Genomic DNA, 13651 nt, shown 5'->3' with positions numbered 1-13651 from the left:
AGAGATCAGTTTCGTTTCACTAGAAACAAACTCACTGCAGCCCCGTCTCTACTGCTCCTCTCTGTGCAGTTTTTACTTAGGACCAGTTCAGCTGCTCAGTGTGTCTGGATTTGCTGAAGGATCCAGTGACTCTGCTCTGTGGACACAGTTACTGTAAGGGCTGTATTAAGAACTGCTGGGATCAGGAAGATCAGACTGGGATCTACAGCTGCCCCCAGTGCAGACAGACCTTCACTCCAAGACCTGATCTTTACAGAAACACCATCCTGGCTGAAGTGGTGGAGAAACTGAAGGAGACAGGGCTCAGTGGTCCTCCTCCTGCTCACAGTCCTGCTGGTCCTGGAGATGTGCTGTGTGATGTCTGCACTGGGAGACAGAGGGGAGCTGTGAAATCCTGTCTGGTGTGTCTGGCCTCTTACTGAGTCTCACCTCCAGCCTCACCATGAAGCTGTTCCATTGAAGAGACACAAACAGGCTGATGCCACAGGACAACTGCAGGAGAAGATCTGCTCCACTCATCACAAACTGCTGGAGTTCTATTGCCGTACTGATGAGAAGTGTGTTTGTCATCTTTGTGTAATGGATGAACACAGAGGCCATGATACTGTCTCAGCTGCGGCAGGAAGGACAGAGAAACAGGTGAGGACTTTGAAACTGGAATCAAGCTCTCAAGTACAAGATGAAAAAAGGATTTATTGTATATTTGGGGCTCTAACTGATCTCTGGACTGTATTTACTGTATCTGTAATGCTGGATCTCCACTGCTGAGTCCTGCTCATGTACTCAGCTGTGATCCACACTGTTGTGTCTCTGAAGTGTCTCCTGTTCTTCTGTCTGTTGTTCATTATCTCCTCCTCCTCACCTTCACTGTTTCCCTCTTTACTGTACTCATGTAGCACCGATGAACCTGTACAACTACACAGTACACTCAACACCTCTAGAACAGACTGCACCCTCATTAATGCACAGCACACTCAACAGCTCTAGAACAGACTGCACCCTCATTAATGACGTCCTTCTTTAAATTCACCACAATAGGATTATTAATATTAAAAAAAAGTTTATTTGTATATGGTATCTTTAAAATGGCTTCTCAAAGCACTTTACAGAAAAATGCATACTGAGAAGAGAAGGTAGAAGGGGGTTTGATAAAACAGAAGAAAAGCAAAGGGGCAGAAACAGACCCAGTTAAATTAAAGCTCTTAATGAATCAGAAAGTTGTGAGTCTGGATTTGAAAGAGCTCAGGGAAGGTGACTCTATGATATCCATAGGGATAGAATTCCACAGCTCTGGGCTGCAGCAGGAGAAGCCCTGTCACCCAGAGTGCTGGCTTGGGGGACAGACAGGAGACCAGAATTAGAAGAGTGAAGGTTGTGAGGTGGGGAGTAGGATGATAGTAGCTCAGACAGGTACAGAGGTGTCAAGCCATGCAGAGACTTTTAGGGGAGCATGAGGACTTTGAAGTCGACCTGAAACCTGATAGGAAGCCAGTGCAGGGACTCCCAGACAGGAGTAATGTGATCACTTGCACTAGACCTGATGAGGACTCTGGCTGCCAAATTCTGGACATACTGTAATTTGTTCATTGTTGGTTTAGATACCCCAGCGAGCGGAGTGTTACAATAGTCACAGCGTTAGAGTTACAGAGCGTTAAAGTATCATTAACTCGATTAGGATCTCCTGGCCTCACAAGTGCATGTCATTGGTGCTTCCCTACCACCCTAACACCCCTTCTATCCCCAGGAACATTAACTCTCAGCCCATGTAAAAGACAGCTTTCTATTGGTGATGTTCACACCCAAAAATGGGTGTCCAATATTATTGTTTATAAAGTCATTATAAAACATATATTAAGTTGACCAACATCATTCCTAGTCATTATCACAAGTTCTGCACTTCTTTTTGGAACTTATGGTATATAGACCTCATTTACCTGAAGTTATGCTACTCGTTTTTGAGTAAAATAAGCACAATTTATGTGTTATTTTGACTACAGTAAAGACCAGAGGAAAACATGTTGAGTGATTATCAAAGACTGGTATGTGTCAAGGTTTGGCCAAGATACTAGTTTTGAAACCATTTCAAATTTTGCAAGGTGCCACATAATTATATCTGTTATATCTGTTTCTAGTCAAAACTGACCATATGATTTAATCTACTAAGAAAAGACAGAGAGTCAAAAATTGTGTTCAAATGACCATTTATTTTGCAAACATCACAAATTTAACCAACCTTTAAGACAAAATGAACAGTTCCATTTGTGTGTGTTTGTGTGTGTGTGTTCACACACATGAGTGCAGCGGGTGGTAATGTTGACGTGTGTCTATATTTGTGGTGTGCGATGCTGGATTTTACATCCCTTGGGGCACAGAGCTGGCACCTCTTCCTGTTGTCTGTTCTTTTGTCGGGGGCAGCTGCTGGTGAGGTAGAGCTGCCCAGATCTTTATGCCATATTTGCCTGGTTTACTCTGCATGTATTGTTGGGAAGGGCAGCTGTAACAAATCCAAGTGATGAAGTAGTAGGATCCTATGCAGACGGAAGAGAGAGTAGAGGCAGAAACAACACAGGTGTCCAATCAGAATCGACAGGCGAGTTCGTGGTCAAGAGCAAAGGTAAGTTCAAAAAGCTGAAAGTTTGTTGAGTTTGTTGAGTCGTACAAGAGAGGTTTCCAGAAAAGGAGCGAGGTAGGAGCTCGCTAGGAGAGAAGTCAATGGCGAGCAGCGAGTAGCCAGTTTAGAGGGTTTTATAGAGCTGAGTGCAGAACGGTACAGCGGGTGGTGATGGTTTAACACATGCGGGGGCGGCACTTGTTGTGATTAGTCCGCTGCTGGAACTGGTTTGTGGTTTGTGGGTCGATCTCTGATGACTGGCGGTCGTGACTACAGCGACCTCGCAGGGGGACCAGGCGGACAACCACAGTGACGTCCGGGCCAGGACTGTAAATGAGTGGCAGGCGCTCAACCCACTTGTCCCAGACATCTCCAGTGCAGCGGGTTCGTCTCCTTGACGTCGTGCAGGTCTCCTGTCCCGCTTGTCAAAGCGAATGGCTCTTGAGAGAATATGAAAGGATTGACACAGTAGCCCGAAAAATGGTCCGACCAGACTTGGCATGCCATAAGCTGGTGGTGGCCTCATTCCTTGATCTGTACACGCCAGACAGAATCAACAGATCCACATATGCTTGAGAGTCTATCCAGTCCACCTCCCTCTAGTATTGCTATGCACACATCTCTCCTCCAGGTTTGTCATACCTAGGACTGTCCTTTCAATAGCCTTTGGCAGAAACAATTCAAAGCTGGACTTTATATCTTCAACACGGGACACTGTATACCTTTTGGCCCCGGGGCCATCCTGAAACTTGCAGCCACCGGGATCATCAGAACTGATGAAATCACTTGTTGTGAGGTGCAGAGAGCAGTCAGGACACAGTATTGAGCTGTTAGAATGAAAACTGAATGCTCTAGATTGTGTTTCAAATACAATTTCTGTGTTTTTATATTTCACTTCACATACAGATGTGCAGACCCAGGTGTGAGGTGTAAAACTCGAGCAGGAGGTGGAGACTCGTGCTCTGCTGCACTGCACATGCAACTGGTATAGATTAGACATGAAACAGGAGCGTGTCAGACAGGACCAGGAAACACATCTCGTGTGGATTAGACATCAGGGATAGAGAGTGTGAATTTTCCAGGGTGACTCTAAGGGGTGTCTCTGTGATGTGATTCTCTTACAGCAGAAATGTCCTGAGTGTCTCTGTTTCTCAACAGAAGCAGCTGGGGGCGACAAAGACAGAAACCCAGCAGAGACTCCAGGAGAGAGAGAAGGAGCTGCAGGAGCTGAGACAGGCTGTGGATTCACTCAGAGTGGGTATTCACCAGATGAGTGGACACACAGACACACATTTCCACAGCTGGACACTGGACAGTACCCTTTGGAAACAGAGCATACAGCATAATGTAGTTTGAGTGTTTTCCTGTGTAATAATCCAGTGTGTGTCTCCTCCCTCAGAGCTCTGCACACACAGCTGTACAGGACACTGACAGGATCTTTACTGAGCTGATCCGCTCCATTGAGAGAACACGCTCTGAGGTCACAGAGCTGATCAGAGATCAAGAGAGGGCTGCAGTGAGTCAGGCTGAAGGACTTCTAGAGCGACTGGAGAAGGAGATCGTTGAGCTGAAGAGGAGAGATGCTGAGCTGAACCAGCTCTCACACACAGAGAATCACATCCATTTCCTCCAGGTAACATCACTGCTCTGTGACTCTGCAGTACAGAAGGGTGTCTCTCACACAGAGCTGCTCCTGGCTTCTCCCCAGGAATGTGTGCTGTGTTTGACTGGAAACTCCTCTTTCTCTTCCCTGCTGCAGAATTTCCAGTCTGTCTGTGTTCCTCCTGGAGCTGGAGACTCACCCAGCATCCCTGTTCATCCACACTTCTCTCTTGAGGCAGTGAGGAGAGTTGTCTCTGGACTGAAAGAGCGACTGGAGGATCTCTGCAAGAAGGAATCAGTAAAGATTTCCACGACAGGTAAGAGGAGAAACACACTGATATCTTTCTGGATATCTTATACTGTATATTTCCTGTTTTTCTCTTGTATTGTTAATGGACTTTCTGTTCAGTGACTGTATTTATCAGGGCAGCTTATCAGTCAATGGTTCAAATTCTAGGAGAAACATCTTAAAAGCTCTAGTCTCACAAATCTTTATGACAGTAACTGTATTGTTATATTGTGCTGTATGTAGTTTAACAGGTATGTTTTAATAGGAGTGACAGTCCCAGGATAGTAGAACAGTCCTGTTAACATAGGGGCTACAGTCTCAGTACAGTACAACATACCTGTTACAATAACAGCTATAGTCCCAGTATAGTAGAACAGTCTTGTTACAATAGGAGCTACAGTCCCAATACAGTAGATTCAGTCCTGTTATAATAGGGGCTGCAGTCTCAGTACAGTAGATCAGTCCTGTTACAATAGGAGCTACACTCCTCGTACAGTAGAACAGCTCTGTTATTCCTGTTACTCTGTTACTGCAGCCCTGATGAGACATTTCTCTGTGTGTCTCCCCAGTGACTGAAGTCTACAGTCTGCTGACTCCAGAGCCCGGGTCCAGAGCAGAGCTTTTACACTGTGAGTCTGTTTTTTACAACAGTTCCCCTCTGAAATATACCTGGAGCTCAAACACACAGCAGGAACAGTGATACAGAAACTGATACACACTCTGACACACACACTGATTCACACTCTGATACATGCTGATACACATCTGAATTCAGAAAGTCAAGCTTGCAGACAGTCAGTCTGTGTGGATCAGAGACACACTGTGTAAGAAACACACAGATGCATACAGACAGAAAATCCAGTGGGGTCATTTTTTAAGAAAATGCACTTTATTACAGCAATGTGTAGCACACAATTCTTACAAAGAATACAATTCTAACAACAACACTTCAACAGAATTCAAATCGTCTCAAAGTGAGTGATTGTCCACACAATCACGGTGAGGCTGGTTCACACAATAAGAGCCCCTCCAAGCTTTCTGGGTTTTACCACTGGCTGCAGTCCTGGCTCTGAAACTGGGATTGTCCATTTCTCAACAGAAGCACTTTCTGGGTTTTCTTCAGCCCCTGTACAGAGCCCTCAGTCCTGTCCAGTGCACTTTTACCGTGGAGAAACCCCACCTGGCTACCTCATCAAATAGCTTCATCCTACATGGCTCCGCTATGCTTTGTGAGCAGGAGGTTCCAGCCGACGGATCGCTGTCCCACCCCACACGTCTGGTCGCTGTTGATGATGTGGGGCAGGACGGTCCTCAGTCTGCTGGCCAGTAGCTTGGACAGGATCATTGACACCTCTCGCTGTCCAGCTGATGTCCAGAGATCAGGCAGTGTGACCAGTGAGCAGGACATCCCTGTATCTCAGTCAGTGTTACTGCTCACTTTGGGTACAGGTCTCTCAGTCAGTGATACTGGTCACTGTGGGTACAGGTCACTCAGTCAGTGTTACTGGTCACTGTGGGTACAGGTCACTCAGTCAGTGTTACTGGTCACTGTGGGTACAGGTTACTTAGTCAGTGATTCTGGTCACTGTGGGTACAGGTCATTCAGTCAGTGATACTGGTCACTGTGGGTACAGATCACTCAGTCAGTGATACTGGTCACTGTGGGTACAGGTCACTCAGTCAGTGATACTGGTCACTGTGGGTACAGGTCTCTCAGTCAGTGATACTGGTCACTGTGGGTACAGGTCACTCAGTCAGTGATACTGGTCACTGTGGGTACAGGTTACTTAGTCAGTGATTCTGGTCACTGTGGGTGCAGGTCATTCAGTCAGTGATACTGGTCACTGTGGGTACAGGTCTCTCAGTCAGTGATACTGGTCACTGTGGGTACAGGTCACTCAGTCAGTGTTACTGGTCACTGTGGGTACAGGTTACTTAGTCAGTGATTCTGGTCACTGTGGGTACAGGTCATTCAGTCAGTGATACTGGTCACTGTGGGTACAGATCACTCAGTCAGTGATACTGGTCACTGTGGGTACAGGTCTCTCAGTCAGTGATACTGGTCACTGTGGGTACAGGACAATGATGACTGAGCAGCGATCAGTTCTCAGTATCACCGCTGGTTCTTTATGAAATCACTGCTCACTGCTGTGGACAGACTGTGTTTATTTCTTATCTCTCTCAGTGGCTCAAGCACCAGACTCCAGGGTGTCCTGTGATGTGTCTGTGTGTCTTATTGCCTTGTGCTGCTCAGTCTTATTGAGTGAGACTCCAGTCTTACAGCCACTGCTGCTCACACTCACTGACACTCTGACCCACACTGCAGTGGAGACTGGGGATCCTGAAATGAACTGACTGCAGACTGTAGTATAAACTCTGCTATAATAACAGGTAAGAAGCAATAATGAACTTTAATACAATAAAAATCTACTCTCTCTCTGCAGATCCTGTGAAGCGAGCTCCTATCCCGAAATCACGTATGTACACTGTGTGAAACTCTGCTGACTGACAGTACTGACTTTACTAAAGTCTTATTACCAGTGAACAACTGTGATTAACAGTGTCTGTATCTCTGTGTTCCAGTGTGTGACTGTGATTAACAGTGTCTGTATCTCTGAGTTCCAGTGTGTGACTGTGATTAACAGTGTCTGTATCTCTGAGCTCCAGCGTGTGACTGTGATTAACAGTGTCTGTATCTTTGTGTTTCAGTGTGTGACTGTGATTAACAGTGTCTGTATCTCTGCGTTCCAGTGTGTGTCTGTGATTAACAGTGTCTGTATTTCTCTGTTCCAGTGTGTGTCTGTGATTAACAGTATCTGTATCTCTGTGTTCCAGTGTGTGACTGTGATTAACAGTGTCTGTATCTCTGTGTTCCAGTGTGTGACAGTGATTAACAGTGTCTGTATCTCTGTGTTTCAGAATGGCAGTGGCTGTGCAGTGCTGCAGGTAGGTCTGTCTCTTCTTGATGACAGAGATGCTGTTTTAAACCCTAGTGTCTGGGGTTATTGGGGTCTTGAGTCCAGAAGGTCTCTTTAGTGTGAGATGATCATTCCTGGTGTGTAAACAGAAAGAGATGTATTTCAATCTCATGTTTCTGTAACATCCTACAAGTAATCTCAGTGAGCTGCGAAGATCAATCAAAGTTTCATGGGGGGAGTTTCTGTCTCTATCCTGTATGCGGCATTACGAGGGGGCGTATCCAGATTGGAGGCGGAGCCCTGACCCAGTGTGGAGGCGGAGCTCTGGTAGAAGGGCGGGGCCTGGCCTTTGTAGTCCAGCTGTTCTGGCTTCCAGCTGATGAGACCTAGCTGGGTGGGTCCTATAAAGGCACACTGGACACCCCTCAACGGGACGAACAGGGACACCCCAGGAAGGGGGAGTTTACACTGCCAGTCCCAGAGGGGATTGCACCCACATAAGGTGTTCTTTTACTTTTTTTTGCCAGTCTTATTGTGTATTTTCACTGGGGAAGAGACACACACACACACACACCTTTTTTCATACACAAAGTTGTTGTTTTGTTTTTTTCTTACACGCTCGGCTCTACCAGACTGGACCCCTCTAAATAGGGTCAGCCCAGTCTGGAGGTAACGCAGTACAGCGGTATACTTTCTTTTTGACTTTTTGTTGACTTTCTATTTGTTTTTGTGTTATTTGTGGTCCCTGCTCACCTCATACTCACACGGTACTTCTGTCCAACACTGTCACATGTATTTCAGTCTAATGACCAGTATGAGTCTCTCCTGGAGGGACTGACAGTGTAGAAAACTCATTTTCCCTGAAGGCCGTGTGCTCTGGTCTCTGCTCACTCCTGACTGAGGGTCTACAGGCTGAATGTGGCAGAGCCAGTGACCCTGGATTTGGGAATAACTGTGGAATATCAGGAGGAATCAGGAGCAGAGCCAGTCTCATAATAACAAGCCATTCAAATCCTAAGGAGAAACACTGTTAAAGGTTGGGGAAAAGGATGGTACAACGACAGTACTCTTCCCCTGCAGCTTCACAGACACACAGCCTCTTGTGAGAGGCAGCAGTGTGACTCTGGTACAGGGGCTCCTCTGGGGCCTGTAGGCCTCTCTCTTGTCTGAGAAATGGCTGGTTCTCTTCACATGTCAACCAGGCGGATGGGTCAGCAGGAAGAAATATTATAAAATCACCTTTTCTTCTTCTGTTTCCCTCTTTCCTCTGTCTGTGTTAATAGGATGTTCATACAAACACAGTACAGGCAGGATGTGCTTCTATACAGAGTACGTTCAAACTGGGGGAATAATAAATATTATCAGGCAGATAAACTTTATTGCTAAACAGCTCATGTTGTTGCTTTTTGTGTTTAAAATTGTGATTCAGTCAGGATTTACTTGTTTTAAAGTTTGGGGAGCTAAACCTCTTTAACCTCCAGCCCCTCAAAGGTCATTTGAACCTGGAGTGTTTGTGTCCTGAACATCTTATATAGAGTGTACAGGCCTGGCAACTGCCATGACAGCAAGTTTGAAACATAAGATTTTTCTCAGTATTTTTATATATCTTACTCAGTACACACACTAGGAAGAAATATCCACCCCCCACCCCCTAAAAAACCGTAACATTTTTTCAAATGTATTTTTTTCAAGTTGTAGCACATGTAGATACCCATTATTTCCAGGCCATGTCCAGTATATCTGCTACTTCATTATTAGTTGAATTGAGCTACAGCCTTTCTATGCTGGATAAAAAAAAATAAAAACTGAGAACTAAGAATCTTGTTTTTCACTAGATTGTCAGGCAGACAAACGAAGGAGAGTATGAATTCAGTATTAAGTATTAAGAGTTTATACTTAAGTATGAAGTATCAGAAGAGTAATAAGTCAGTATACATTTGTAATACGAATAAAGCTTCTTGAATTGAATTGATTAAAACCCCCATTCGCTCTAAACATGTATAAGCCCCGCCTCCCATCTCTCAGTGGTCAGAGCTCACTGATTGACAGCTGGTGTCTCCTACCAGAGAGGCGGACAGCTGAGTGTGAGCAGTCTGAAGTCAGCATGAGCGCCTCTGTTTCTCTCGTCTTTCTCTCCGGGTTTCTGGATGTGTTATTTCTGCTTTAAACTGAACACTTTGGATATTGCTTGGCATTTTCAAATTAAGTGTGATGGTATTCTTATATTTCAGAACGTTTTTTCTGTTTCCATTATATTTTTTTTCTGTAAAAACGAGCATTACACAGTCTTTGAATTCAGCACTTTTTACTCCATCAGGAAAATGGTCTTAGAGAAGATGAACGAGCTGCTGAACTGGGATTTGAAATAAACCGGTTTGACAGACACGTTGTCCAGTTTCTTATAGTATACAGGTCGTTGTGGTGGGTTTTGAAGTGTTTGAAAGCGAGTGGTCGGGCTGTAGTTTCTCTTGCAGTCCGGTCTGTCCTGTGTTTATTAATAATGTCGGTTAAAAAAATAAACTTTCATCGCTGTGAAAAACAAATGTTTAATGTTTGTATTTAGAGGATATTGGGGATCACTCCCATGTGTAACACTAGTGAAACAGTGAAGAAGATGTCGTTTCTCTGGGAGGGAAGAGAAGTCATTAGTAATTGACTTGTTTTTCACTCTCGGTGTGTTTGGGGACAAAGACATTTCACAGTCTGATGGAGTTGAGTTGGACTGTGATCGGCAGGAGCCTGTTGTGATGTTTGTGTTTTATTCCCCAGCTGCTGTGACTCTGGACCTTGATACAGCTCACTGTGGGCTCAGCCTGTCTGAGGATGGGAAGAGAGTGAGATTGAGAGAGGAGGATACCGATGACTGTGATGATGGTGATAAGGAGGAACAGAGTCTCTCTGACAATCCTCACAGATTTGATCTTTATACATGTGTCGTGAGCAGGGAGGCCTTCACCTCAGGGAGACACTACTGGGAGGTGGAGGTGAATGACAGCTGGAGAATAGGAGTGACCAGAGAGTCTGCAAAGAGGAAAGGGAGGTTCAGCATCTCTCCCCAGCAGGGTTACTGGTGTCTGTACTCTTACTCTACTGTTTTCTCTGCTCTCACTGCCCCTTGGACCCGTCTCCCCCTCAGTCTGCGGCCCAGGAAGCTGGGGGTGTGTGTGGATATTGAGGAGAGGAAGGTCTCCTTTTACATAGTGGAGTCCAGAGCTCATCTCTACACTTTCACTGACATTGTCTTCACTCAGGGGGAGAAGATCTATCCTGTCTTCTGGACCTGGGATTCGGATAAAGGGCTTGAGCTGCTGCCTGCTGTCAGTGTGGAGATTAAACCCGTCACTGACTCATGAACACAGGCTGACTCTCTCCCAGCTCTCTGTCCCACTGCTCATACTGGGAGACTGGTTTACTGACGGGTAGTGAGATGATGTCATCAATATAATAGTAATTTTAGATGATGACGATGTTGTGTCGTGTTTAAACATGTTATATTACAGTAAAATGTTTAAACGGGGGAAAATAACATGTACGAGTGAGGGAGATATACCTCACTACCAGCCTGCTGTACTCCTGACTTATATCTGGAAATATATCTGGAAACCCTTCTGTGTTTTTTTTTCTAATTTTGAGAAAATAAACTTTTAAAAATGAAATCCAGTGTGAGTCTCTCCTGCACGCGCCGGTGACTGTGAAGATGCCAGAACGGAGAGGGACCCGCTGACGTCACCACAGCCAGGAGGAATAGGGACTGTGATGCAGACAGGAAGTGGCTCAGGGTGGTTATGGGTGTTGTAGTTTATCACCAGCGCTGCGTCTGTGAGCACCTACAGACCCTGACAGTCTAGTACATGGCTCCCCTTAGAGTTACGTTTAACGTTTAAATAAAATCAGTTTTATTTGACATGTGTCTTAGGGGAAAGTGTGGTGTGGACGCGCTGTGCCCGTTACTACTTTTTCCTGCTCTTTTCTTTATTTTAGTTCCCAATAAATTGAGATAATCGCCTGTTGAAAGCTCTGTTTTCCTTCATATGAAAGCCCAAAACCCTAAACCGAACCCTGGATTTTATATCTGTTTGGTGGCAGTGAGGTAGTTTTAACACACTCACTTGTGCGCTGGTTAGTGTGGTTATTGGGAGACACTCCCTAGAGCAGGCGAGTTAGAAGATGGCTGAGCTGCTTCATAACTGTTCATGTAAGAAGTGAAGTTAAACGCATTCCTGGTGTTTTGTTTAACCTTTAACGTTTAATTTATATAAACCAGGGTGCCTAATCAGTCGATCGCGGAGTGCTTGCCAGTCAATCGATCGCAAGAATCTTTGGCAAAAAATAAATGGGCTATTTAATTATTTACTTTTTTTGATAGCCAAAAATTTCATTCAGATCTGTCCATGTAATGTTATACACTTTACTGCCCTTGTGTGTGTTTCACCCTTGTCGAATGGGTTGTAAGTCTCTGCCCTGAGTGCTGGCTGACACTGAAAAAAGGCTGCAGGAGCTCTGTAAATGAGGAGTTGTGTGTGCGCTACCCAAGAATGTTCTCTGGGTTATTGCTGCACAAACCCTGGTGTGTAAAACACTTAGTTGTAGCAGTGTGGGTGTTGTGGTTTAAATGCTATTGGCTCGTGAACAGCTTCCCCCTATCCCAGTGCATTGCCTGTCTAATAGCGCCACATTCAATAAAACCACGAGAGACAGAGATTCACAATGCAAAGCTGTGTCAGTCTTCTGTGTAAAATATCGGTGTGTAAAAATTCGCTCTGAATCTGGACTGTAATTAACACTGTGAACATCCCGTTTGTATAAAAAACAGGTGAGTGTAAATCTGCTGTGTTATTGTCGAGCTGTGTAAGAAGACAAGAAACATATTTCTGAACCTTGTAGGTTTAATTCAGTGTGATGTGTTTAGTACTGCAGAGATCAATGACAATGTATGTATAGAAAAAGGTGAACGTAAGTATCGTCCATCTGTAAAAGGAGACAGGAAACCCTGCTCTATTTCCACACATTGTATTGTCAAATAAAGTGCTGTTCCTTTCTTTATAGTGCACAGCTAGAGTCAGAGTAGTAGCTGCTGTGTGCTGGAGTGACAGTGAGATCAGTCAGGTACAGCAGTGTGTGAGTGAACAGTCAGGTCAGGACTGAAGCTGCTGTGTGCTGGAGTGACAGTGAGATCATTCAGGTACAGCAGTGTGTGAGTGAACAGTCAGGTCAGGACTGAAGCTGCTGTGTGCTGGAGTGACAGTGAGATCAGTCAGGTACAGCAGTGTGTGAGTGAACAGTCAGGTCAGGACTGAAGCTGCTGTGTGCTGGAGTGCCAGTGAGATCAGTCAGATCCAGCAGTGTGTGAGTGAACAGTCAGGTCAGGACTGAAGCTGCTGTGTGCTGGAGTGACAGTGAGATCAGTCAGGTACAGCAGTGTGTGAGTGAACAGTCAGGTCAGGACTGAAGCTGCTGTGTGCTGGAGTGACAGTGAGATCAGTCAGGTACAGCAGTGTGTGAGTGAACAGTCAGGTCAGGACTGAAGCTGCTGTGTGCTGGAGTGACAGTGAGATCAGTCAGGTACAGCAGTGTGTGAGTGAGCAGTCAGGTCAGGACTGAAGCTGCTGTGTGCTGGAGTGACAGTGAGATCAGTCAGGTACAGCAGTGTGTGAGTGAACAGTCAGGTCAGGACTGAAGCTGCTGTGTGCTGGAGTGACAGTGAGATCAGTCAGGTCCAGCAGTGTGTGAGTGAGCAGTCAGGTCAGGACTGAAGCTGCTGTGTGCTGGAGTGACAGTGAGATCAGTCAGGTACAGCAGTGTGTGAGTGAACAGTCAGGTCAGGACTGAAGCTGCTGTGTGCTGGAGTGACAGTGAGATCAGTCAGGTACAGCAGTGTGTGAGTGAACAGTCAGGTCAGGACTGAAGCTGATGATTGCAAAATGTTGAAGAGTGAAGTTAGAATTGTATTCTTTGTAAGAACTGTGCATTACACACCGTTGTAATAAAGTGCATTTTCTAAAAAAAATGACCCCCACTGGGTTTTCTGTCTGTGTTCATCTGTGTGTTTCTTACACAGTGTGCCTCTGATCCACACAGAGTGACTGTCTGCAAGCTTGACTTTCTGAATTCAGACGTGTATCAGCGTGTATCAGAGTGTGTATCAGTGTGTGTGTCAGAGTGTGTATCAGTTTATGTATCACTGTTCCTGCTGTGTGTTTGAGCTCCAGATATATTTCAGGGGGGAACTGT

General features: G+C 45.4%; 1 protein-coding gene and 1 pseudogene across 1 annotated transcript; one reads left to right on the top strand and one right to left on the bottom strand.

Moving 5' to 3' along the window:
• Positions 1-11073, top strand: LOC148834009 (uncharacterized). The gene is made up of 8 exons (XM_088916255.1): positions 1-639; positions 3770-3865; positions 4011-4244; positions 4371-4530; positions 5072-5131; positions 6947-6979; positions 7422-7448; positions 10190-11073. Exons 1-8 carry the CDS (start codon positions 580-582, stop codon positions 10771-10773), a joined length of 1254 nt encoding a protein of 417 aa, XP_088772381.1. The 5' UTR covers positions 1-579; the 3' UTR covers positions 10774-11073.
• Positions 2353-3648, bottom strand: LOC148834010 (uncharacterized; annotated as a pseudogene).
• Positions 11074-13651: the final 2578 nt, after the last annotated feature.

This window comes from Atractosteus spatula, chromosome 5 (assembly GCF_055471065.1).
Source record: "Atractosteus spatula isolate fAtrSpa1 chromosome 5, fAtrSpa1.hap1, whole genome shotgun sequence".
NCBI classification, from domain to species: Eukaryota; Metazoa; Chordata; class Actinopteri; order Semionotiformes; family Lepisosteidae; genus Atractosteus; species Atractosteus spatula.
The sequence above is the reverse complement of the archived record's forward strand: the minus strand, read 5'-3'. Positions and strand labels throughout refer to the sequence as shown.

Coding starts and splice junctions, on each gene's coding strand:
- LOC148834009 (XM_088916255.1), top strand. CDS start 580: ATGGATGAACACAGAGGCCATGATACTGTCTCAGCTGCGGCAGGAAGG. Junction 3,866..4,010: donor AGGCTGTGGATTCACTCAGA/GTGGGTATTCAC, acceptor CTCCTCCCTCAG/AGCTCTGCACACACAGCTGT. Junction 7,449..10,189: donor GTGGCTGTGCAGTGCTGCAG/GTAGGTCTGTCT, acceptor TTTATTCCCCAG/CTGCTGTGACTCTGGACCTT.